Below are 27,821 nucleotides of genomic sequence, written 5' to 3'. Positions count from 1 at the left end.
TATATCTTGTTTACTGCAAATAGTGCTGTGCCATGTTGAGTCCTTTGAATCTATACTTGTACCAGAATCTTTACTCAACTTTAATTAGTTCATGATTTTGCTTCATTTCAAATCAGTACATTTGAAGACTATAAAGACTCATTTCATCACACACCAGCAAGAAGAAAAAAAAAAGAACATTAAGGTTTAAACAGTAACAATGCAAGTGATCGATTAAGAAAGGAGCCCCTCTGTCTGTCTCTCACATCCAAGTTCTAAATGTCAAGGCTGGTCATAACATTCCTTGTCTTGTTTTTTTAACTTTGGCCGTTTTGGTGAAAGGCTGTCAACGCTTCAGGGAATACAGGTAAAGCACAGTGAAAAGTCTCCTCTTACATATTTATTCTCACCATCACCATCTTAACAGTGAAGAATCTTCAAGCTGTTTTTCTTTTGGGAGGAATGTGGGAAGAAACTGCAGGGTGGGGAAGCTGACTGTGCCACTGAATTTGCATGTAGGATTACAATCTTGTTGAGGAGTGAAATATCCTGAGATGTAGTCAAAATAATTATGAAAGATGTTTGCAACATTCAGTTACATAGTTAAAACCAATGCAAGAATATGGTGCAAGTGCAACCAATTTTCAAAGGTTCGTTTACTAGATTATTCCCAGAAAACATCGATTTTGACAAACACATGTCTGTGCAGCTCTGAGCGGCATCCCTTTGTCACAGCACTTGAATTGCTGCAATATCATCAAAGAGGCCTGCTGTAGCGTGCTGCTGCCTAGAATTAGGATAAATGAGTGGTGGTCCCAGGGATAGACGGCTGTGGTTGTCACAACAAAAATAAATAGCAGTTTTCTGTCTGGTACAGTAAAACATGGTATTTCTATGGCAATGCCTATAAAACGGTAGGTAAAGAGGGTGATAAAAGATATCAAAACTTGAATTGCTTTCATACATGCTTCTGTGCAGGAGTTTCTGAACCCTGTGGCCTTCAGTTGCATCTGCCTGCTCTGTCTCCAAAGGGAAATGTTTAACAAGAAACATGGTATCGAGGACAGTGTAAAGAGGAAAATGACTCCTAGATTAAGCAAAAGCTGGTTAGTAAAGAATTCACTTTTATGCATGGTCAGCTGCCAGGTTGTGTTTCTATTCTTCATTCTATAGTCAATCATAATCTTCACGATTTGTGGAAAAGTCAGTAACCATGAAATAAACAAGGATCCCATGAGAAGGGGGAAGAACCCTATTGATTCTATCTTTCAACCAGAGAAAAATATGGTGGGAAAATTTTGCTATCTTCAGGAAATAGAAGATGCTGAGGCTAGGGGCAAACCAGGCACTTGATTGATTGATAATTACCCATAAGTAACTAATATATTCAATTAGATTACCAGATGAATACAATCTGGAGAGAGTATCTTTATAATTGCATCCATAATTATTATTCATATCAGACAAATTCTGGAAGTAGCTAAGCCAGTGAAGATAAAACCAGTCATAGAGAACTTCTTGTTCTTCACATAGTCAATGCAGTTTACAAGTCCAATAAATCCATTCCCTAAACCCCCGAGTATTGATTCACTAACAGCTATAAAAATGAGGAGGCCTTCCACTGTACTTAATATAGCCGCCAATTCCTGACACTGCTTCTCATCTATTTTAGATTACTTGCTGCAGAATGAGGCAAATGTGAAAGAATGATCTTATTCTCTTTCATTACATAAAGACTTAAAAGTGCCCCAATAATACATTGTGATGGAATCTGAAACATCTTATGGAGACCCCGTCAATTACATCTATAAAACTTAGCTAGTCTGGAGAAGGTTTATCCAGACTGAATACCCACCTACAATTTGTGAAGATGCAAATGAAAGTTTCTGTTTCATAGATTTTATTGTCCTCCTGAGATTATTTTGCATTTGTTAACCTGAGTTGTCAAGCAAGAGGGCCAAATGTGTTCCTGTAGGAAACAAAACACAACAGAAACAAAAACTGAACTTCTTTACCTTTTTCAATGTCCACATTTACATCATTATTTATGTGTTTATGACAGTTTAGATATATAAAGAAAAATAGTACATGAATAAAGTTAACATTGTAGACACTGTAAATAATTAAAGGCATAAATGTTTTTTTTTAATTTTTCAGGTAATTCAGGCACAGCACATTTCAAGTTATAATGTAGAGAGGACAATAGATTTTGACTCTATTACATAGAAACACTGAACAATTGTCACGTTGTGTAAAGGTAGGTACTATGGTACTATAAACCATTTTACTTTAACATTCAACATAGTTTATCTTTCAATTTTTAATTAAAACTTAAGCTCAACTCTGGGCATGGTAAATTTCACTAATATTATCTCACAAAATTGTTGCTGTGTTTTTAAACTCATAGTTATTCCATCTGTGAATGCAGAAGATTATGTTCACTACTTTTGACTTAAAAGGCTCTTAGAAATAATCTCTTCATTTAGCATATTCCACTTTGAAGGCATCCATCGTTCATTTATTCACAAGTATTTTACTAAGAGTCTAAATATACCAAGCTTTCTTCTGGCCACTGAGGAACTACAATGACAGGACCCCAAAGTTTGTGTGGTTCATGGAGCTTATATTCTAATAGAGGAGCCAGGCAGTCACTTGAGCAATGTATTGATCCACATTTTAAAAGTGAAATCTAACATTTATTGTGGCTTTAGTACATTCCCAGCACTGTGCTAAGCACTTTTTGGTATTATTTTTTTCATTTAAACTTCACAAACAAGCCTTTAATATAGGTACTATTATTATCTTTATTTAAAAATGAATAGAGGGAGCTTTAAAAGAGCCCCCATTTATGTTGGCACAACTCTTATGAATAAAATCACACAATGAAATATCAACAAGCAGAGGAACAGACTAGGAATGATAGGCAAAAAAAACCCCAAAATAAACATGAACGGCAGCAAACTTAGATTTGACATGGATGGAAATATGGGAATTGACAGATAAGAATGTCCGTAGATACAACTGCTATGCATGTTTTTGTTTTTGAATAAAGGATGCAATTTCAAAGAGCAGCAATAAGGCACTATCAGAGAGAAGTGGGAATACTTAGGAACAAGACTTTTAGAAATGAAAAATATAATTATATTCAATGAAAATGGACTAAATACTCCAAGTAAAAGACTAATATTGGCAATCAGGATTTTAGAGCTCCAACAGTATACTGCTTACAAGAAATATGATTTAAATATAAAGACCTACACAAAGCTTGAAATTTAAATGATGGAAAAATAGAACATGCAAACATTACCCAAAAGAAACCTGGTATCATTATAATAATATATAAAATAGACATAAGGTAAGAAGTGATTTTAGAGAGAAAAATGGAAGGAGTATTTTATAATATAAAATGCTCAGTTCAGCAGGAATATATTACAATCCTAAAATTCATGGACCAAATAATCAACAAACTTTTATAGAACTAAAAGGGGAAAAAACTCCAATCTATAATCATAATAAAGGACTGTAAAACATATGATTAAATAGCTCATAATGCAAAGGGACCAAAAGTCAATAAAGATAAAGAAAATCTGACCACCACAATTAACAAACTTAATGTATCCAACAGTGGAATATTTCCTATTCTTTTCAAGTACCTAGGGGCTATTTTTTACCCAAATGGACCACTTGTGAAGCCAAAAGAAAATCTCACATATGTTAAATGAGTAAAAACTTTCACACTATATTCCATTTCTAAAAAGGAATAAAATAAAATTCAATAACCAACATCACTAATTATTAGGAACCACAAATCAAACCACAATGAGCCATCATTTCACACTGTTAGAATGGCTATTGTCAAAAAGACAAGAAATACGTGTCGGCAGGGTTGTGGAGAAAAAGGGAATCTTTGCACACCATTGGTGGGAATGTAAATTGGTGCAAGCATTTTGGAGGTCCCTCAAAAAATTGAAAATAGAACTACCATATGATCCAGCAATCCCATTTCTGAGTATTTACCCAAAGGAAATGAAAACACTATCTCAGAAAGATATCTGCACCCCAATGTTCATTACAGCATTATTCACAATAGCCAAGATGTAGAAACAATCTAAGGGTCTATCAACAAATGGATAAAAAAGACACAAAATAGAATGTTACTCAGCCATGAAAAAGAAGGAAATCCTGCCTTTTGCATCACTATAGAAACAGAGAGTAGAATGGTGGTTACCAGAAGCTGTGGGATGGAGGAGATGGGGAGATGTTGGTCAAGGGGTACAAACTCCCATCTATAGAATAAATAAGATACGGGGTTTAATGCATAGCATGGTAACTATTACTAACAATATTATATACTTGTAAGTATTTAAGAGAATAGCTCCTCCATGTTTTCACCATACACATTTCTTTCATTATATGTGAAAGAAATAGAGAGTCCTGTAACACAGCCCCGAACCTGTGAACTCTTGACAACACTATCTCCAGGTAGATATCAGACTTATTGCTTGGTGATGTAAGAAAAGCCCCTACTCCTCATGCTGGACTTGGATGTCCGAGTCAGCAAATCCATATGCACAAGGTTATTCATGTGTATGTATGTATATATATATATATATACACATATATATATATATGTATATATATATATATGTATATATATATATATATATATGAATTAATTTTTTCTCTGTTAGATCTTACTATATCTAATTTTTAACAACAGCCCTTTTCTGGAGATCCGTATGAGTGGAGCATAACTTATTCACAACCCATTTTTTTATATATATAAACAAAAGTTTCCAGCAGCTCAGAGAGGGAATAGTTGCTATTTATATATATTTCCTTTAGTTAGGAGAGATTAAGGGTCTATCCAGGCCGAGGAAGAATTTAAATGATACTCACAGACCCTGCACACATAAGTGAAAGGAAGAATCCAGAGACACGAGAAGATCCCACAGAGACTTGTTGTTGACGTCTCTCAAAGGCCTGCCTGTGTAGCTGAGAGTCTTTCCTTGCAGGCCAGGCCTCAGGCGACAAAAACCCCCATAAATGCTTTCCTCATGTGTGTGCTTCCAGAAATCACAAGGTATGAGTGACCCATAGGGATATAGAATCATGTCATTTACCCAAACATCCAAACCAAACCAGCTGGTTCTGTAGTAAGAAATGCCCCCCAAATATGAAAAAGGCAAATTGGTCACTGCGAAGAACACAAGAAAGAAAAAAACAATTCCATTGCTGTGAAATGAGCCTCCTTACCAGCATCTCTGGAAACCCTGACGTTGAGCAAAATGGGCTTTGTGTGTCACCACAAAGGAACGAGCAACAGGAAAAGGGAAATCGAGGGAAGAGAGACAAGAGGAGGGATTCAATAATGAAGATAACCTTATAATTTTTTAACTCATATTGAATAGCCCAGTCCTATTTGCCTCATTTTTTTTTTTTTTTGAACAAGATACCAGAAGATACCAAAACTATACGGCAAAAGAAAGCTCATGGTCAAGAAGGGCACAGACACCAGCGGAAGCATGAAAACTAACTTGCTAATTCTCCATTTTCACCCCAGGAAAGGGGGTAGGAGAAATTGGTGATCTTCTGGAGCAAAAGACAGAAGACAAGTAGGAAACCAAATGCTCAGGTACTTGGTCAGCATCCAGATACGAGTAAGGGCGGGGTCTCCTTCCTGCAGTATCAGGGGTCTCCCCATAGAACAGACTGAAAACAAAATGACAACTGTCAGCCACCAGTGGCTGATGCTGGGGAAGGCCAGACTAGTAAGAATGAAGTCAAGCAAGAGTTGCTTCTGATTTCTAGTCCAGGCCATGCAATGTGTGAGTCCAGTGAGCCCATTCCCTAAAATGCTTATTACAAATTTTCCAACATAGTCAAGGCATCTGCCAAGAGAAAAATCTGGTTCACAGTTTATTGATTGACTCATTTCCATATCATTTACTAGGTAATGATATAGATTTTATAATGTTTATGCTGTAGCATTCTTATCTTTTTTATTGTGGCTCCTTTTTTGAACTAGGAAGTCCAGCAATCTGCAATAGGTTTATGGAATCACTCTCTGTAACAGTCACTGAACATTTCCAACCAGCTGCACTAGAATTTCCAGTCTTGGTGGAGATGTCAGCTACAAAGTACAACACTCTATGTAGAGAGATGATTGAAAAACCAAATTCTCATTCGCCAACATGTAAATAAGGGCATGGATTCATTTTCACTCTTTTGAATGAAAATTCCTCTCCTTTCCCAAAGAACAGCTTCATTTGATTTATAAATCTGAACTATGAAATAGGAACCTCAAACACCAAGTTTTACCACATTTAAATACTTTGACATGTACATAAAACTAGTAACCCCTGCACTATTGATCACTGTACTTTCATAGTATAGGATACTATACATTCTGTTGCAGAGGAAGATATAGAGTTTGAAATTTCCAGGAAACTTGGTGGGCTGTAAAGATGCTGATGTTTCAGGTCATCTGTTAGTAGCATTAAAATTTTTTTAAAATTCTAAATCTTCACATGAAACCTGAGCACTTCAAACTGCACATGACAAAAACCGAACTTCTCTTGTGCCCTCAAAACCTTCTTTGGAGTCTTTAAATTTTCTTATTCTTGAGAGAGTTGAGGGATTAGGGAAAAAACCTTAGTTAAATAGGGAATTTTCCCACAGGAATTTGTTAAGATAACTTTATTTTGGAAAACATGCTTAAGAAGTTATAACTATAGTATTATCTAGTGTATTCACTAGATAATACTATATCTATTCAATATTTTTGTTTAAAACACAAAATGCTTGAGGGATATCTATTTTGATCATTTGAAATCAGTTAGAAAAATATTTATATCTACTCATGTAAAACTCTGAATGAAAAGGTTTTCCAAGTGCTAAACTGAGGACGGTCTTGAGGTTTTAATAGAAAGAGCACACCCACCCATCCATTATAGTAATACAAAAACAGCAAGTAAATTCCACATTTACATAAATTTTGGAGAAATGCATAAACTGTAACAAAGATAAATGTTTCAAACTTTCAGAAAGAGATGGGCCAGCCCACTAAAATGCCTCTTGATCTTCATAACAGGAATAACTTAAATTCTGGTGGCCAAAATCCTTAGTTGCTGCAATGGAGAACCACAGTATCTTACCCAGTTTCCAGCTGCTGTTTTAGACATACTATCCACATTGGAGCAAATTAACACAGTCTCTCACACCTCTTATGCCATTGTTGACCTTTCAATATGTGTGTGTGTGTGTGTGTGTGTGTGTGTGTGTGTTTGCCATAGTTATTTACAAAAACTACCAGAAGCAATTTTACCTAACAGCTCAAACAGTCAATTTTCACAGTCTTGCTTAAGGCTTTGTCAACCTTTCTGCTCTTTATCATGAACATTTCACCCAAAGGCATACTGGTTCACTACGTTGATGGCATTATGTTGATTATATCTGAAGATCAAGAAGTACAAGTACTTCAGATGCCTTAGTAAGACATATATTATTCAAAGCATGGGAGACAAACCCTGCAAAAATTCAGTAGATTGCTACCTCAGTGAAGTTTCTGGAGATCCAGTGGTCTGGAGCAGGTTGAAATGTCCCCTTCATTGCAAAAGACAATTTGCTGAAACGTGTACCACTACCACTGGAAAGGACACAGCATTTGATAGGCCCTGTGGATTTCAGGGTCAATAAAAATCTGGGTGTGCTACTTGATATATTTACTTAGTGATCATAATGCTGCCAATTATGAGTAGAAACCTGAGTGGGATAGAGCTCTGCAGAAAATCTAGACTTTGCCACCTGGATCCAGAAAACCCAACGATAAATGAAGTATGGGTTAAAAAGAGATTGGAGTGCAGTTCAAGTGGTCTGTATCACCTGCTTAGCGATTTACTTGTGACTTTAAGATCTGTTCAAGTCAAATCTCTTATGTATCATTTTTACTTAATAATAGATTGCAGCTCTCCATACCCAACTTTATGGCTTGGTGGATCATATAGCATCCTGCTGATGATGGGGAGTTCAGATCACATGGATAATAAATTTCTCATGCCTGAATGTTTAGTCTATACCAGGACTTAGTGGCACGATGCCTCTGCATGATATGCTACGGCATTACAGACCCACTTGAGGAGGCCCTGAAAGACTTTGGTGAAGAGAAATCCTGTATATTTTCATGTCCGTTTCTCTGAATGGAGCGATGACCAAGAAACATTATCTACCAGGTTAGATGGGTGGTGGCTAGTAGTTTGGCTGACTTCTCAATGGCTTGCAAAGAGTGAGATTGGAATATTGTTGATCAGCAAGACTGAGGAAGTGATACAAGAAATATACATCTCAAAATAGGTGTGTGAAATGTTCATGTGAATGCCCACTGATGGGTTCCTACTACAGAAGAGGCTCTTAATAATCAGGTAAGCAAGAGAATATATTCTGTGGATATCAGCAGCCTCTTTCCCCAGCCATTCCAATACCTCATTTATAGGCACATGGTGGCAGGGATGAAGGCTATGTATATGGATTGTCTCTCATCAAGTAACTATCCATAGTTGTAACAACGTTAATTTTCTCTCACAAAGGCTATTCTGGTTATTGCTACAGTTGAATGCCTAACCCACCAAAAAAACAGAAAACAACAGGGCACTCTTAATATGGCATCTTTCCTTACCATGTGTGGCTAGCTGATTTGTTTAGATGCCATGCATCATGGAGAGAGATGAAATCTGCCCCTACTGAAATAAACATGTATTGTAGGTATGGACTTGTGTTCCCTATCTGTCACATTTCTGACAGTGTCACCATCTGTGGACTTAAACAACACCATATTTACCTTAATGGCCTTTAGCACGATTACTTCTGATCCAGGAAATTATTTCACAGCAAAAAAAATATATAGGACAATGAGGTCATGCCTAGCAAATTCGCAGATCTTACTACATATTCCGTCACCCAGAATCAGCTAATAAAATTTCAGAGTTGCTTTCTGAAAACTGTTACGGTGTCAGTTGTGAGACCACACCCTGAAAGAATGGGCTTCTATAGTACAGGATGCAGTACAAGCTCTGAATCAGAGACTGGTGTCGTTGTATCTCTCATACAGCCGGAAGACACTCACCCAGGGGTCCAAAGGTGGTAGCGAGGAGAAAAGCCTCCCATGACTACACTTAATAAACTACTCAGATTGTTTTTGCTTCTCATACCCACAACTTTGAGTTCTGCCCGCTCTGAGGTCTTTGTTCCCAGGGGAGGAAATTTCCTGCCCAAAGGCATAATGATTCCATGGATATGGAGGACCAGACCACCCTCTGGACATCTGGGGCTCCTTATGCCACTGAGCCAGCAGGCAATGAAAGAGTTGTACCTTCGTTCTGCCCTGATTACTTTTTTTGGGAGAAATCGGGTTGCTTCTCCCCAATGGGAAAAGGACTGTTCCCAGAACACAGGACATCTCTGGCACATCTCTTAATTCCTCCATGACCAACAGCAAATTTAATTAAAAACCTCAGCAGTCAAAAACAGGCAGGATAGCCAAGGATAAAGACTTCTCAGTAATGACATTTTGGCTTACCCCACCAGGTAAAGAAACTTGACTGGCAGAGATCCTGACTGAGAAAAAAAAAATCATGGAATGGGTAGCAGAGGCAGGAAGTTATAAATACCAGTCTGAGAGCATGACCAGTTACAGAAACGAGGCTGTATTCTTACCCATATTTTCCCTCTTTGTTCTCAATATTTTGAACAACTTTTGTTGGACGTTATCATTACAAGTTTTCATTTACCCAGCAGCATATTTTGATGGGCTATGACAGAATTTGTGGAGTAATTAATATAGCCCAGACATGGATGCAATGTGTCTCCTTATCTTGGAGAGGGGCTTTGAGAAATCTTTGTGTGAACAGTTGTATCGTGTTAGACATATTTGACAGATTTGTTTTGTCACTGCACAGAAGGATGTATAATGGGTGCTGAGTAGCCAGAAGGGTGGATTCTGCCAATTATGACATTTTTATCTTGTAGGTCCAAACCCACCCTTTTATACTTGGTTTGCTGATGGTTCTGCAAGTGATATTTCTACTGTGCCAAGTGGCTCTGTGTTAGGCTCTTCCAAGAAGGGATGGTAGAAGAAGATTGGAAGGCTGATGAAGGAACGTGGCATTTGCTACTTCCAGTTTTTTCCTTGTGGGCTTCCTATGAGCTTGCAGTCTACCCGTTTCTCTGAGCACCAGTTCAGCAATGCTTCTTCATCCTGGTAGCATTTTCTTCCCATAGCAGCAGCTGAATCCAGTTTGCAGCTTTTCTAGTGCTTTCCTGAGCTCCCCGTACAGACCACCAGCCCCGGCAGCAGCCGACTAGCTCCTCCTCCTCTGTATGACCTCCGTTTGGTGTGCAAAGGGTTTCTTCTCTGGGCTCAGAGACACAGTGCCAGTTGAACAGTGTATCTTCCTTAAGGTCTGAATTTCAGCTCCATGGAACCCCTTCATTAAGTCTCAAGGCTTTAGTAGATTTAATTTGAATTTAATTTTAAAATTTCCTTTGTTTCTTAACTCTAAGGTTAAGCTGTTTTCCGTAGTCACTGCATCCATCATACCACAGGGTTCTCTTTTTACTCATCCAGTTAATCAACAACTTTATACCTAGTTAACAATTCTTTGTATTAAACTTTTCAAGTGACTACCATAATTTCTCCCTGTGGATTAATATACCCACCTGCTTAATCTTAGCTTTAGATATTGTTTATTTTAGATCTTAAATGCCCATTTGTTATCCTTTTATTGATTCCATTCCCAAGCAACAACCTTAAGCTCACTCTTATAATAAGTCTTTATAATTGAGTTGCCTCCACTTAAATGTTTTTAATAAGTTTAGTTCCTCTGGAGCTTGATTTGGCAAATATAGCCCATGTGCGACAGTTATTTATATAAATAAAGTTTTATTGAAATACAGCTGTGTCCATTCATTTATGCATTGCTTGTGGCTGCTTTTGAGATACAGGAGCAGAATTGGGTAGTCACAACACAGACTGTATGGCATTGAAAGCCTAAAATATTTACTCTCTGTCTCTACAGAGAGAAAGTTTGCTGATGTCTGTTGAAGCCCTGCAGTCAGGGCTAACATAGGGTCTTAGTTCCCTCATAGTTCTCTTTTGTACACCACGCAGTGCTTTCTGTAATAGGATGAAAGGGAGTTTTCCTTGGTGTTTTTCTAGTAGAGGCCTTCAAGATGGGCTGAAACATCCCAGAATATCTAGACTAAAAAATTATCATACCAGTTTTACAGTGTTGTTTCCCTTAACACATTATGCTCATTGATATAGAGACCTATCAGAAGACACCAAAAGAGACCATTTCTTTGAAAAGAACAATCAGTATATGCCATATCTCTTGCCATTCAAAAGAAGGGAGAAAAATCTTTAGAAAATGACATATATTTCCTAGAGATTGGGGTTCACAATAACTGGGCTTGACTTACACCTGAAAAAGTTTATAAGCTAAAACACGGTTATAGAATGACTAGAGCAAAGAGGATTACTTGGGAATGGCTGTCATCCCAGAGTTCACTGAGGCAAGTTTTGTGTTTCCCATGGGCCAGATATGGACCCCACAAAGGGAACTTGACATGAGCCCTCTTAAAAGGCAACTCCTAAACAGCACCTCTTGAAAGGGAAAGGAATCCCAGCAGATAATGTCCAGGCACATAAGGCTTCTGAAACCAGGAGCAGAGCAATTTCTTGAGTCAGTAACAGTGAAGGAGACAACATGCCTACCAGGGAACTTCAGGCAGGAAGGCCCATATGAAGACATTTCAGTAAAACCCACAAAGGTTCTGTGCAATGAAGGGTTACCTCTGCAGGCATGGGGTGCTCCAACCCTGCATATTCCAATGAAAGATCTGGCTCTTGACTGGCTCCTTGTTAGATAACCTCTAAACCCTTGTAATATCTACCTGGTAAGTGTGTCCCTATATACCTAGCCTTGAGCCACACCAGACAGCCTGTGCTAACAATGCGATTTATGGTGAATCCTGTTTTGTTTGCCTGGAGTCCAGAACCATGGTGTATTAGTTTGACCTCTGAGGGGGCTGGAGACCTAGTAGTTATAATCAATCACATGGCTGCTCCATGTCTATGTGACTAATCCCCAATAAAAACTCAGGAAGCCAAGGTTTGGGTGGGTTTCCCTACTTGGCAATCCTTCATACATGTTGCCAAACATCATGGCTGGATGAACCAAGTGCTGTTCCTATGACTTCTCTGGAATAGAATACCTGGAAGCTTACACCTGTTTCTCTGGACACCACCCAATGCACCTTTAGCCTTTGCTGATTTTAATCTGTATCTTTTCACTGTAATTAAGTGTAACTGTGACTATAACAGCTTTTCTGAGTTCTCTGAGTATGTATCATGAGTCACTAAGCCTGAGGGGGGCCTCTGGGATCCTTTACACAGATGCCTACAGAAGAATGAGTCTACATTAAAATACCTGGTATGATTGACAGCTTTCCATAGTTAAAAGAGAACTATGGATGACACACTAGCTATCTAACTTTTGCAGCCATAGAGGACCTAAAAGCAGCATAAATGATGGGCAGGACAGCAAGAATCTGCAATGAAACAACCTTTCCTATGTCAGGAATAGGGTCTGGAAAAAATGAGTAGAGAAATTTTATATTGAATGATGGATTTAAGCTTTGTTTTCAGTCTGGACTGGATTTCATATATGAGTGACTATAGGAGCTATGGGCTCTGCCAAAGGTTTTATACTTGAAGAATAAGCCAACAAAATAGGGTTGTAGGGACACTGGTGAGAAAGAATAAATTTGCTTTCTGCTTTCATGTTCCTAAGTCGGACTTTTTAAAAACAAGTTGTATTTTTATCTCACTTAGACAAAGCCTTTTGGTATTTTACCCTCTTAAAATGCAGCTGTCCCACATCTACATTAAGCTGCCCAAGGAAGAAGTCAAAAGCAAAAGACCACTCATTATGCTAAGTGAGGTAAGTCAGAAAGAGAAAGAAAAATATGTGTGATCTCACTTATATGTAGAATCTGAAAAAGCTGAACTCTTAAAAACAGAGAGGAGAGTGATGGTTACCAGGGGCTGGGTGGCTGAGGAAATTGGGGAGATGTTGTCTAAAGGGACAAACTTGCAATTAGTAGGTAAATAAGTTCTGGATATCAAAGCACAGCACAGTCATTATAGGCAACAATACTGTCTTGCAAACTTCAGAGCTGCTAAGAGACTAGACCTTAATTGTTCTTAACACACACAGAAATGATAATTATATGACAAGATAGAGCTGTTAGATAAGGCTACGGTGGTAACCATATTGCAATACATAAACGTATCAAACCAACAGGTTGTACACCTCAAGCTTACACAATGTTATATGTCAATTACATCTCAATTGAAATAAATTAATTCTACCCTACTTGCTTTCTTTTATGGTTTATGGTTTATTATGATTAATCCTTTTATGGATCCTTAAAACAACGTATTTTCTTGAAATAAATACATTTTTCTCAAAGTCAAGTGGCAAACTTAAATCCTGTTGCATATAAACTAAAGTAGCTATGAGAAAGATGAAATAGCTTTATTTACTAAAAAAAAAAAAAAAAGCAAAAAATAAATCAAACCATGGGATTCCTGATAATCCAGTGTTAATGATTAATATCCAATAGCCAGACTGGTACTATACCTGGGAAATGAGAAAAATATTAAGACTATTCTGCATTAAGTTTTTTGTATTTTTTCTTTCAAAATAAACTCTCCTCTACCCTCTACTTTGAGCCTTGTATTTTCTAAGTCGTATGTTTTTCTCTTATTTATTTACTTACTTAAGACCACCATTGGCATATGTTTAAGAAATAGTCTGGTTCCAGTGGGGCTGCAGATGGATTTCTCAACACCTCTCATGGGTGCATGGCCAAAAATTTGTCATGCCAGTTCATCCTATGCTCATTCTTCCCCAAATACAATTTTAGTCATGGCAAGCACCAGCCGAAGGTCATGAGGTATTAAAATTTTCAAATATTCATTTTATGATTTCTGATGCTTTTGTGTCTTCAAGATGTGCTACACTTAATTTTTTACATTTGTTATCTAGCCACATATAAATATCTTTCTTTTCAAGCACTATTCTTGCATCTCATCAAAATTCCCATTGTTTTGGTGATGTTTGGAACATATTTTGAATCCCTTTATTTACTCATTCAACACAATGCTGATTAAATACCAACATGTTGAGAAAAACTATTATATTTCCTGGTGAGCAAGTCTTCATTTTAAGTATTATGCTCACCTTGGTTTAAAATCATCCTAGACAATTGGCAATCATACCAAAAGGAAGTATCAGAGTATTACACATATGAAAGAGAAAGAGGAAGAGGACAGAATGGAACCAATATGAAACTGAAGAAAATATTTGAAAATTAAGTCCAAGTGCATCAGAGAGACTGTAATGTTTTGGGGGCCTACATTATCTAAGATATTTTTCTGTGTGCTAACTTTTATTTTACTAATTTGGTTTTTTATATTGTTGCTTTATTTTTCTGTGTTAACTTTTATTTTACTAATTTGATTTTCTATATGCTGCTTTTTAGAAATGTGTTGTAACAGTGTTGAAAAATTGACCAATAGCAATTCTTTAGGATTAATTATCAAAACCTTTTCTTGCTCACCGGAGTCATCTTGTTATTAAGGGTTCTCTGATATTGCATTATTTGTCCTTTCTTTTGTCATGCATTACTTTTTTCCCCTTGTGTTTTTTTAATGTACCCATTCTTTATTGAACTTATTCTTTAACCTATGTAGTTGCCCATCATCTTTTTTTGTTTCCTTATAAGAATTTGTTTCCTTGTTAAAAGAGATTTTTATGAAATGCAATGTTGTATGCTGCTAATGATGTTTTCAATTCCCCACATTTTCTGGTCTATGTCTTCGTTTTTAAGCTTCCAGTAATAACCAGATGAATATTCCAAGATTTATATTCCAAATTCTAAGTCAGAGGTTTAGACCCTTTTATTATAATTGGAGCACTTAACTATACTTTGATGCATTTAATTTGAAATATCAACACATCATGACTGGTTTTAGGAAACAGACACTAATGACATGGAGCTTTCAAGTGACTTTATTTTTGTGTTCATATATGCATTTTTTAAAATTTTTCGCTAAAGTTTCAACATATTATTCAACATATTTACTGTTCTCATTTTGTTACCCCTTTCTAGTTTTAAATGAAAACTTAAAATCTTTACCCTTCTTTAAGAAGCAAGCCTATATATATTATGTATATAAATTATATACCATATAATATATTAATATATATTCATGGTGATTCTTTATGTATTTGTATTTCAAACCAATACAGTGGAAATTAAGTGAGATAAGATCTCTCAGATTTTGCCTCAGATAAAATGCATTATCCATATATTCTAATTTAACTATTAATTATATTATGACAAGTCTGATGGAAACCCAGCAAAATCCTTTTCTTTCAACTTATTCCTCTCCAGGGGCTTTCAATAAGGCTGAGTGACCTATCAGAGGACAGAGTAAAAGGAATTGGAAAAATGAAAGCAATGTGCATGGAGTCCTTTTTGTTGTCTTCATTCTTGAGAAAATCATAATCATTTCAGGCATGTTTTATGAGGAAATTCATGCAACACTTCAGAGAGAATCCTATTTCAATTTGCTGTTAAAATCAGAAGAACTGGATGGTGGGTTGGATAGAAAAATACCAGCACATTAGCAAAAATCTTTGCTCCCAAACTGTCTAGTATGAGATAGGCCACATTTATCATAATATTGCTCAAATAGCACCTAAAGAAGAGGAGTAGGAATTAAATCATGGACTTCATGGCTCTCACATGGGCCTCTGTGCCAGGATCTCTAGAACCTGCAACCTCCATCTGCCTGATGTGGCTCCTAAGAACAGAATGAAATGGAGAAAAGGGGCAAGTGACACTGCAAAGGGGATGGTGAACATCATGTGAAGGCACATATGAGAAGTCAGTTATATTTCTCACCATTAAGTGCAATGTCAAATTCCTTTCAGTGTTTACCTGGGTTTGATCAGACTCTTAACTACTGTATCCTGAGCAAGGTACAAGCAGAAAGAGAGGGCTTCCCCCAGTACAATAAAGAGAGGCACTTTATGAATTCTCCATTCATCCAGAGGAAAATGGGATTAGATAAATTGGCTGTCCTGAGGAGACGGAAGACACAGGCAGGTGGTACAGGACATGCAGAAATAACTGGATCCTGTCCAGAGAATTTCCAAATTTATCATATTATTATTGCAGAATAAGTATTTCCTCACAGATTATATCTAAGCCTATACTTAAAATTATTATGCGCAGCAGGAATATTCTGAAATAGCCAAGCAGGTGAGAATAAAATCATCAGGGAGAACGTCCAGCTCCTGATACAATCAGTGCAGTTAATCAATACAATGATCCATTTCACAAAATCCCCATTAAGAATTCTTCAGCAGAACTTATCATAAATACACTCTTCAGTGGATTTGCCATGCCTGCTGATAAGAAATCTCTGCCTTCAGCATTCCACCAATTTATAAATGAGGTGTTAGAGATTTGTGCAAACAATTTGTGATTTAATGCTCAATACATTCCTTTTTCCTATACTTTGATGTCCCAGTACTGACAAAGGAATGTTCCAGTATGTTCCCAACATCTTAGTTTCTTTGAGAAAACCATCTTTATTCTTCTCAAGATCTCAACTAGTGATTTTCAGAGGCAGATATTATATTACCTGCTACTGTGAAATTGCTATAATTTCCATATAAAGCTGTGCATTAGAATTTCAATCCTGGTTTGTCAAAACACAAGATAGAGATAAGTTGTTTAATATTTTTTTCATGATGTCATCTTTCTTTAAGATTTAAACTTCTTTGATTCATTCATCTTAGTTATAAACAAGAAACATTAACCCCCAACCTAGAGATGCTGTCTTAGTGTGGATGCTCTGAGAAGCAAGGAAATTACTGGGGGAGAAGTCTGAAATCAAGGAGGGAGAAGGCTGGAAAGCTGTTATGTGACATGTAATCTGAGCCTTGTGGAGGGAGAGGGAAGGAAAGATTCAAGGTCTTAGGCAGTAGTACAGGCCTGAGAAAGTTTCAGGAAAGCCGGTGGGAGTTTGCAAGCCCACGGTGCCTGTCAGCAGTGTCCTGAGCCTTCCCAGAGCAGGCCTGCCATTGAATCCCTGCCCTGCTTGGTGGCTGGCTGGGGAGCCATTCACAGAAGGGAACAGGGTGATGGATGGGTTGCAGAGCGCAGGAACATGGGCCCACCAGCTGTTGGGTACATACAATTAAAAGCAAAATCTTTTCCCTTCCCAGAAAAATCTCTCCACAAAGGTAATAGAGAAAGAAAACATTTTTATTATTGAATTAGCATTAAATCAGAATCTGATGCACCTCACAGGCAATACCCTAAGGGGTTGCAAAAACAGAAAGAACCTCATTGTTTTATACAGTGAAGCAGATAAAACCCATGATATCATGCTGTCAAGGTAAACAATAACAAGTACTCAAGTCAGAGGACTCAGAAGCACCATTTATTACACAGTTCATTTAAAATTTACCTAGTAATTGGGGTAACCATTCGTGTTAGTTAATTGGTTTTATACAAAGGAAAATAAATTCATATCTTCATGACAAGAGGTAGTTTTGCAAAGAAACTGGGAGTTAGGGGTGCTTATTTTTCACTGGGGGAATTATGCCTCTTACTTTTAGTTCGTTTTTCCCCTTACATAGCCTATTATGCTCCCCGGAGTCAGAGACCTTAGCCCTTTAGAGGCATATTTTCCTAATCACTGCATGCAGCAAGTATCTCACATTATAGTCAAACTTTAATTTTATTAATCATCTCACCAATACATGTTATGTAAAAGTACCCAACGTTTATGTAAATATAGGAAATCTTACTGACGTTATACCAGGATCTCTTGGAGTCTCTGGCAATTTGGAAACATGACTGCAAACTCTTTAACCTTCTTGTTATTGAGATCTGGGCTCTGCAACCCCTCCTCTTGAAGCTGGGTGGGCTGTGACTGCTTTGACCAATATGGTGTAGTGGGAATGACATTATGGAACTTCTAAGTATGAAAAGCCATGCAGTTTTTGCCTTAATCTCTAGAACATTTCTTGTTAGAGTCCTGAGCACTCTGTAAGAAGTCTGACAAATCTGAGACCAGCATGCTGCAAGGGGACCCAAGCCACATGAGAAGGCCACATGGAGGCGATCTGATCAGCCATTCCAGCTGAGCCCAGACTTTAAATCACCCCACTCAAGTGACAGATATGTAAAGAATCTGCTTGGTAATTCCAGCCCTGCCCTTTGAGTCACATTCAGCTGTCTGGGTATTCTGAGGTTGAAGACTCAGACATTTTGGAGGAGAAACAAGCCATTCCATTGGGCCCTGTGTGAATCATTTGACTCACAGAATCTGGGAGCATAGTAAAATAGTTGTTTTGTACCACTGAGTTCTTGTTAATATTTTAAAATACTAAGATATCTACATATTCAGAGCAAAATGATTTAGCATATAGAGTCTTTTATTATTCCAACTTTCCATCCATTTCTTCCCCTTAACATAAATATGCATAACTCTTTTTATGCAAAATTATATATAATTTTTTTTAATGGGCAAAGGATCTGAACAGACACTTTTATCAAGGAAGATACTCAAACGTTCAATAAGCATGTGAGTAGGTGCTTGATATTATTAGTCATCAGGTAAATGCAAATCCAAGCCATAATGGGCTACCCCTTCACATCAACCAAAATGACTAGAACTAAAAAGTTAAATAATAAAAAACATTGGCCAGAATGTGGAGAAATCAGAACCTGCACATGCTACTGTTGAGTGTGTTAAAATGGTGCTGCTGCTTTGGAAAACAATCTAGCAGTTTCTCAAGACATTAAATATGATCCAATATTAAATTCTCTTTTGCCTTTATATAACCAATTATGATTAGATTTACTCAAGACATGAAACATAACCCAAGATTTTTAAACAATAGTTACCAGCAATAAACCCAGCAAATTCCCTACATAGGCATAATCCCAGGAGAAATAAAAATGCAGGGTCTGTGCAAAAACCTGTACATGAATGTTCATAGCAGTCTTACCTATAATAGCCAAAAAATAGAAACTCAAATGTTCAAATGGATGAATGCATAAACAAAATGACCTATACCCATACAATGAAATATTCTTTAGTTCAATTAAACTACTTTTACATCTTTAGATAAACTCTATCTTAATATCTTATCCTTTTTATATATTGATATGTTTGGTTTAGTTACATTTTATTGAGGGTTTTTGCCTCCAAGTCCATAAATAACTCTTATCTATTGTTTCTTTCTGGTGATAACTATGCCTGGTTTTGAAATTCCTTGCATTTCATTTTCAAGAATAGATTGTGTAAAATTATTAGTTGCCTTTCTCAAATATTTGGTAGAATTTGCCAATGATATGATCTGGGCTTGGATTTTTCCTTTTGGAAGATTTCTAAATTATAAATTTAATTTATTTAATAATTGTCTATTCGGGTTATCTATTGTTTTCTTCAGTGAGTTTTCGTATTTTGTATAGCTCAAGGAATTGGTCCATTTCATCTAAGTTATCAAATTATGGGCAAGAATTGTTAGGAATATTACTTTGTTTAGTGTCAAGAGTCTATAAGGCTATCCCTTTTTTTTTATATTCCTAATATAGGTAACTGGTGTCATATATCTTTTTTCATCAGTCTAGCTAGTATTTTATGAGCTGCATTAATCTTTTAAAAAAAACCCTACCTTTTAGTTTTACTGATTTTCTCTATTGTTTATTTTTTTCAACTTTATTGATCTCTGATTTGTTTTGTTTTGAACCTCTGCTGCCTTTGAGTCTAATTTGCTCTTCTTTTATTTGTTTCTTAAGCTGGAATTTTACCATATTGACATAAGACCTTTCTTCTTTTTTGCCATAATTTTCCCTACAGGCATTGCTTTGCCTTCAACCTTGTGATTCTGATATGTTGTATTTTTATTTTCATTTACTTCAAAATGTTTGCAATTTCCCTTGAAAATTTTTTTGACGTATTTAAGAGCACATTGTTCAATTTTAAATATTTGCAATATCCAGATTATTTTTGTCTTACTGATTTTGCATTTAAATCTCTTATGGCCAGATAACATAGTTTGCATAATTTCAATTATTTTAATTGTTTTAAGGCTTGTTTTGTGGGCCAGAATATGTCTATCCACTGCTGAATGTTCCATGTTTACTTCAAGCATGTGCTCTGCTGTCGTTGGGTGGAGGTTTCTATTCATACCCATTAGGTCAAGTTGGTTTATAGTTCAGTCTTTGTTGTCTTTACTGATTTTTCTGTCTAACGGTCACTGACTGAAGACTGTTGTAATTTCCAGATGCAGATTATGAATTTGTTTTTTCTCTTTCAGTTCTACCAATCATACTTCATGTATTTTGGAAGTACTTTTAAACTCTCTTACTAGGTTCCAAAACATACTTAAGACTTACATCGTCTTAGAAATTAATCTTTAGTAATTTTTTAAAATGTTTTATTCTTACTAATTTTTTTTCTTCCAAAGTTTGCATTATGTGATATTCGTATAGCTTCTCCAGTTTATGTTGGTTAATTTTAACATGGTATATCTTTTTCCATGTTTTTATTTTCAACCTATATTATCATATTAAAGTGAGTTCCTTTTAGACTGCATACAGTTGGGTCTTGTTTTTTATTTAATTAATCTGACAATCTCTGTTTTCCCCTTGCTTTGTTTGGATCACCTATACCAAAAGTGCTATTAATATGTTGGGATTTAAATCTTTCAGTGTATTATTTTTTTAGGTTTGTTCCATCTGGAACTATTTTTTTAGATGGTCAAGAACAAGTCAAAGCTTCTAGAGGAAGTAGGTTATTCACTCATCATCAATACTTTGATGACTATTAGTCCAACTCTCCTCAAAGAGTATGGAGATTCAGTTTCACACAGTGAGAATACCATTCTTGCCCTTTTTCACACTAGGAAATAATCTCATGTGGCTATGCAAATAAAATTCTCCCTTCCTCTATTGCATGATTGTCTCATTTGAGTCTTATTGTTTGCTGGTGTTATTTGGCTTCAAGTTTTTCACGAACTTCTTGCTTGCTTCCCAAGCTCTTGCTATTGAGTTTGGGTTATACCTCCTTGCACAGGGATTGCCAAGGAAATTTAATTTCCAGAAAAAGGTGTTTGAGTGTGTGTGTGTGTGTGTGTTTTCCCCCTGCTTTAGGTGGCACGAACAGTTCCTATGAACAGCGGCATATTTCACAGGACAAAGCCAGCAGAGGAGATCAGGAGGATAACTGCGCTGGGGGAACAAAGAGTAGAGTAACAGACAGCATGGACCCTGGCATCAGACTGCCCACAGGTTTGCTTCCTGATTATGTAATGCATATTGTGTAACCTTTCATAAGTTCCTTAACCTCTCTGTGCCATGGTTTTCTTCCTCTAGAAAGGAGAATAATGAGATTACCTTGGGCTTGGTGTCCCATAGCATAATAGATGCCTGTGGCACATCGTTAAGCACTCGGTGGATATTAGCAATTATTACCGAGGGGTTTCTCTCTTTGTTATTGTCAACCCTGTGCTTTCTGAGAGGCGGGAGTCAACCGGACTTTTAAATAAAGAAAACTGAGACCTAAAAACATCATGGGAGTTCGACCCTGTGAGGGGACGTGTGCATATGCAATAACGACCTCGTTTCCAGGTAAGGGTCGTGAGTTTTAACTGAGCGCTTAGGCTGACTTGTGTGAGCCAGCCCCGCAGCCTCGCATCTTCTCAGCCAGTTTTGCATCTCCTGTGCGGGCTGGCGTCGGTGCCTCCGCCCGGGATGCAGCGCAGCTCCACACTGCCCCCTAGGGGCCTGGGGCGGTCACCCCAGGAGCCAGGCCCGCATGGCCAAGGGCTCCCAGTTCCCGCCACCCCACCAGCGCGAATCTCTGCACAGGAACCTGGGGTCATTTAGTCTCTCAGCTTCGTTTCCTCACCAGGAAAATGGGGATAATAAAGCCTCCCACACAGGATCGCGGTATGAGTCAAAGAAGATAGTAGCCCATGTGAAATCTTGTACTTAGGGGTATTTGTAGTAGTAACAGGAGTTAGAGGTAGGAGTAATTGTTACTATTATCCCAGGATCCTGCCAGGATTCGGGTACATTTTGCAATAGGGCGCTTGCTTAGAGTCAAAGTAGCCAGCAGGCTCAAAGGGCTTTTACGAAACTGGGGGCCGGATTAGACGTTCTGGACTAATGCCTCATAACTCACTGTGATACTTGGTCTGAAATGCAGCCCCCCACTCTGACACAAAAAACGTTTCTGGGGCTCAGTTGAGCGTTATTTGGCTCCAGCCTACATGACAAACTTGCAGCCTTGTGCCAGGAGAGAAGTCATCTTAACCATCTAGAGGAATTAGAATTCCTCCCTGGCCCCTCTGAAAGACATATAAATGGTGTCAACGGAAATGGGACCATGCAACTTGACTTCACAAAGGACGTTGCCAGTGTTTTCCTCCAAACTCCTCCTTGCCTCTCCTCCCCATTTCCTTCTTCTGGCATTCTCTCCAGGGCATCCTTATTGTGTGGACCAGGCTGTTTGTTTACAGTCACCTAGGAATGCCGCCAGCAGAGACCAGGGCTGAAGGCTGTATAAAAGCCCCACGGAGCTCTGGGTCCTGCCCACCCAGGACCTACCACCTGCCTCCCTGCCTTCGTGAGCTCCATGCTGGAGCCCTGCTCACAGAGGCCCTCCTTGTCTCCACCTGGGTGCGTCATTTGTGACGCACTCCATCATATCCCCCACCAGAGGACCGTTTGGAGGTCTTCTAGAAAACAGGGCTAAAAATTGGTCTGCATGTGTGTATGAGTACAGAGAGACCTGCAGTGAATATTGCAAAGTGAAATGGGTAAAATCATATCAACTTTGTGGTAAGGTGGAGATGGACCTCTGAGCTCTGAGGCCTTGGGTGAATTGGGTGGTTAAACTAGGCATTTGAATTGACCTTATAAAGGTAATAAGGCTGGGCCACAAGGGATTACGGTAGGTGATTAGGAAGCTACTGAGGTTTTCTGTGGTCCCCTTCACTACTCTTGCTAAAGAGCCTTTATTTGATTTAATTCAGAAGGACAAATTCCCAGGGAGTATCCTCACTTTATAGTTGGTGCAATTCAAGGTGCTCTAGCAGCTAGCTCAGTCCCCTGCACTGGCTCAGTGTGTCTGGAGTGTCTGGAAGGGAAATGTGAACCACACTGAGAAAGGAAAGAAGTGGGTGTCCACGGACTAGAGAAGGAAGCTTTCCTCCAAAGGCTTTCTTTCCCTAGTTCTTCCTGAATTTGGTTAGGTTTTTCAGGAGGAGGGTGTTCATTCATCTGCATGAAAATGGTTACTTTCTCCCATCATCCTCTTCTCAACCCTTCCTCTGGTAGATCTCAATATATCAGATGCAGGGGGTGGGGTTTTGCATTTAATATGAATAAATGATAAAGCAAAGCTACTTAATTAGAGAGCTTATGATTTTGGCCTCACTGGCAAGGAGCCCATAGTTTGCTTAACTAGGCAGCCCCAATAACTGTGTACCTTTCACCATAGCCCCAGAACACCCTGGTTTTGTGCTCAGCAGGCTTACATGGTTATGATGCTTTTATGATTAAAATGTCTGTGTTGTGGCTTCAGTGGGACAGACTGGAAAATGAAGTCCTAGGCAAAACCTGTTAATTTTTTTTTTTTTTTTTTTACTTATTAGGAATTTAATCTGTTTTTTAACTATGCTAGATTTTTTTTTTGAGAGGGCATCTCTCATATTTATTGATCAAATGGTTGTTAACAACAATAAAATTCTGCATAGGGGACTCAATGCACAGTCATTAATCAGCCCCAAGCCTATGTCTCAACAGTCTCCAATCTTCTGAAGCATAACAAACAAGGTCTTACATGGTGAACAAGGTCTTACATAGTGAATAAGTTCTTACATGGTGAACAGTGCAAGGGCAGTCATATGACAGAAACTTTCCATTTTGATCACGCATCATGAACTATAAACAATCAAGTCAGACATGATTATTCGTTTGATTTTTTATACTTGATTTATATGTGAGTCCCACATTTCTCCCTTATTATTATTATTATCTTTTAATAAAATGCTGAAGTGGTAGGTAGATGCAAAATAAAGGTAGAAAACATAATTTAGTGCTGTAAGAGGGCAAATGTAGATGATCAGGTGTGTGCCTGTAGACTAAGTATTAATCCAAGCTAGACAAGGGCAACAAAACATCCACGGATGCAGAATATTTCTCAAAACAGGGGGGGTGAGGTTCTAAGCCTCACCTCTGTTGATCCCCAATTTCTCACCTGATGGCCCCCCTGCGACTGTGCCTGTCTTAGGTTGTTCCTCCCTTGAGGAATCTTACCTGTCTCTGGCTAACCAGTCATCTTCCAGGGCCATACAGGGAAATGTAAAGTTGGTAAGTGAGAGAGAAGCAATATTGTTTGAAAAGGTTAGCTTTTTACTTCTTTGCAGATTTATGCCCTGTGGCTTCTATGCCCAGCATTTGTCTTGAGGTATCTTTACCACTTGGAAGAATTGTGATACTCGGTAATTTTCGATATGAGGCACTAATTCTTCTAAAGGGTTGTAATTAGGAAGGAAGAAGAAAAGCTATAGAAGTAGCAAATGGAAGAAAACATGGGAAGATTGGTTATTTCTTTGACAGATCTTCTTGTAGAGTAACTTAAGCATGTATAGGTTTTAAACTACTAATTAAACTGCACACACACATTAACATAATAGGAATACAGTTACATAACCAAAGCAGACCTACAATTACCAGCCATCTCCAGTGAAACCAAGAAAACCCATTAGGCACCCTAAGCATTTGTGAAAACTTATCTATGATATGATGGATGTTGTCTAACTGAATTTGAATAGTTTGAGAAAAATCAGACAATTTAAAACAACACATTCCTGGAAACTGTTCACATCCCATGTGTTCTTTTAACAGTAGATAGTCTATAGTCGCATGATTTTGGTTGAGTTCTGACAGTATAGATCCAGTCAAATTTGTTGTTTTACTGAATGCACAGGCCAGCTTAGATATCTCCTTCTTCATGCCAATGGCAAGTCCAGGAACCGGTGGGATCACTGCAGCTACAACTGCAGCAGCGCCAGGATCTTTGTTGAAGTTTTTTGATGTTCATCTTCTGGAATGACTCTTCCAGAGGATGTTGATGTTGGAAGTTCTTCTTCATATTGTATCTTCATTCGTTTTCTGTGTAGCCAAATTAGGCTTTGATCCTCTGTATAAACACAAACAAACCCTTTGCCCACACTTTGATATGCCCTTTATATCATTGTGAAGAACTTATTGGAGATCACCACACAGGAACTGCTTTTTTTTTTTTTTTTAAGAAAAAGGAATATTATCAGAAAAATGTACTTCCATAGCTGATCATCTGACACCCTTAAAAAGATCAAAATTAAGGATATGTAAAGCATGCATGAATCGTTGATTTGCAGTTAGTTTTATCCTATCAGGGAGTAATCCCCCTTTTCTTTCTCTCTTTTTTTTTTGTTATCATTAATCTACAATTACATGAAGAATATTATGTTTACTAGGCTCTCCCCTATACCAAGTCTCCCCCACAAACCCCATTACAGTCACTGTCCATCAGCATAGCAAAATGTTGTAGAATCACTCCTTGTCTTCTCTGTGTTGTACAGCCCTCCCCTTTATCCCACCCCCCACATTATACATGCTAATCATAATACCCCCTTTCTTCTTTCCCCCCCTTATCCCTCTGTACCCACCCATCCTCCCCAGTACCTTTCCCTTTGGTACCTGGTAGTCCCTTCTTGGGTTCTGTGAGTCTGCTGCTGTTTTGTTCCTTCAGTTTTTCCTTTGTTCTTATACTCCACACATGAGTGAAATCACTTGGTATTTCTCTTTCTCCACTTGGCTTATTTCACTGAGCATACTACCCTCTAGCTCCATCCATGTTGTTGCAAATGGTAGGATTTGTTTCTTCTTATGGCTGAATAATATTCCATTGTGTATGTGTACCACATCTTCTTTATCCATTCATCTACTGATGGACACTTAGGTTGCTTCCATTTCTTGGCTATTGTAAATAGTGCTGCGATAAACATAGGGGTGCATCTGTCTTTTTCAAACTGGAGTGCTGCATCCTTAGGGTAAATTCTGAGAAGTGGAATTCCTGGGTCAAATGGTAAGTCTATTTTGAGCATTTTGAGGAACTTCCATACTGCTTTCCACAATGGTTAAACTAATTTACATTCCCGCCAGCAGTGTAGGAGGGTTCCCCTTTCTCCACAACCTCGCCAACATTTGTTGTTGTTTGTCTTTTGGATGGTAGCCATCCTTACTGGTGTGAGGTGATATCTCATTGTGGTTTTAATCTGCATTTCTCTGATAATTAGCGATGTGGAGCATCTTTTCATGTGTCTGTTGGCCATCTGAATTTCTTTTTTGGAGAACTGTCTGTTCAGTTCCTCTGCCCATTTTTTAATTGGATTATTTGTTTTTTGTTTGTTGAGGTGGGTGAGCTCTTTATATGTTTTGGACGTCAAGCCTTTATCGGATCTGTCATTTACAAATATATTCTCCCATACTGCCGGGTACCTTTTTGTTCTATTGATGGTGTCTTTTGCTGTACAGAAGCTTTTCAGCTTAATATAGTCCCACTTGTTCATTTTTCTGTTGTTTTCCTTGCCTGGGGAGATATGTTCAAGAAGAGGTCACTCATGTTTATGTCTAAGAGATTTTTCCCTATGTTTTTTTCTAAGAGTTTTATGGTTTCATGACTTACATTCAGGTCTTTGATCCATTTCGAATTTACTTTTGTGTATGGGGTTAGACAGTGGTCCAGTTTCATTCTCTTACATGTTTTCCCAGCACCATCTGTTGAATAGACTGTCATTTCCCCATTGTATGTCCATACCTCCTTTATCAAATATTAATTGACCATATATGTTTGGGCTAATGTCTGGAGTCTCTAATCTGTTCCACTGGTCTGTGGCTCTGTTCTTGTGCCAGTACCAAATTGCCTTGATTACTATGGCTTTGTAGTAGAGCTTGAAGTTGAGGAGTGAGATTCCCCCCACTTTATTCTTCCTTCTCAGGATTGCTTTGGCTATTTGGGGTCTTTGGTGTTTCCATATGAATTTTTGAACTATTTGTTCCAGTTCGTTGAAGAATGTTGCTGGTAATTTGATAGGGATTGCATCAAATCTGTATATTGCTCTGTTCAGGATGGCCATTTTGATGATATTAGTTCTTCCTAGCCAAGAGCATGTGATGAGTTTCCATTTGTTAGTGTCCCCTTTAATTTCTCTTAAGAGTGTCTTGTAGTTTTCAGGGTAAAGGTCTTTTACTTCTTTGGTTAGGTTTATTCCTAGGTATTTTATTCTTTTTGATGCAATTGTGAATGGAGTTGTTTCCTTGATTTCTCTTTCTATTGGTTCATTATTAATGTATAGGAAAGCCACAGATTTCTGTGTGTTAATTTTATATCCTGCAACTTTGCTGTATTCCAAAATCAGTTCTAGTAGTTTTGGAGTGGAGTCTTTAGGGTTTTTTATGTACAGTATCATATCATCTGCAAATAGTGACAGTTTAACTTCTTCTTTACCAATCTGGATTCCTTGTATTTCTTTGTTTTGTCTGATTGCCATGGCTAGGACCTCCAGTACTATGTTAAATAACAGTGGGGAGAGTGGGCATCCCTGTCTGGTTCCCGATCTCAGAGGAAATGCTTT

The 27,821-nt window shown here is 37.8% G+C and overlaps 1 protein-coding gene and 1 pseudogene across 1 annotated transcript; both read right to left on the bottom strand.

Annotated features, from left to right (window-relative positions):
- Nucleotides 1-638: 638 nt before the first annotated feature.
- TAS2R10 (taste 2 receptor member 10) lies at nt 639-9,255 on the bottom strand. The gene is given in 4 exon segments (XM_073222387.1): nt 639-1,223; nt 1,225-1,391; nt 1,394-1,642; nt 9,186-9,255. Coding segments are annotated over 4 exon segments (1,071 nt in total).
- Nucleotides 9,256-15,669: 6,414 nt separating this feature from the next.
- LOC108384394 (taste receptor type 2 member 8-like) lies at nt 15,670-16,515 on the bottom strand (annotated as a pseudogene).
- Between the last annotated feature and the right edge of the window lie 11,306 nt (nt 16,516-27,821).

The sequence above is a fragment of the Manis javanica genome, chromosome 15, assembly GCF_040802235.1.
Source record: "Manis javanica isolate MJ-LG chromosome 15, MJ_LKY, whole genome shotgun sequence".
Lineage (NCBI taxonomy): Eukaryota > Metazoa > Chordata > Mammalia > Pholidota > Manidae > Manis > Manis javanica.
This window is presented reverse-complemented; position numbering and strand designations above follow the sequence as displayed.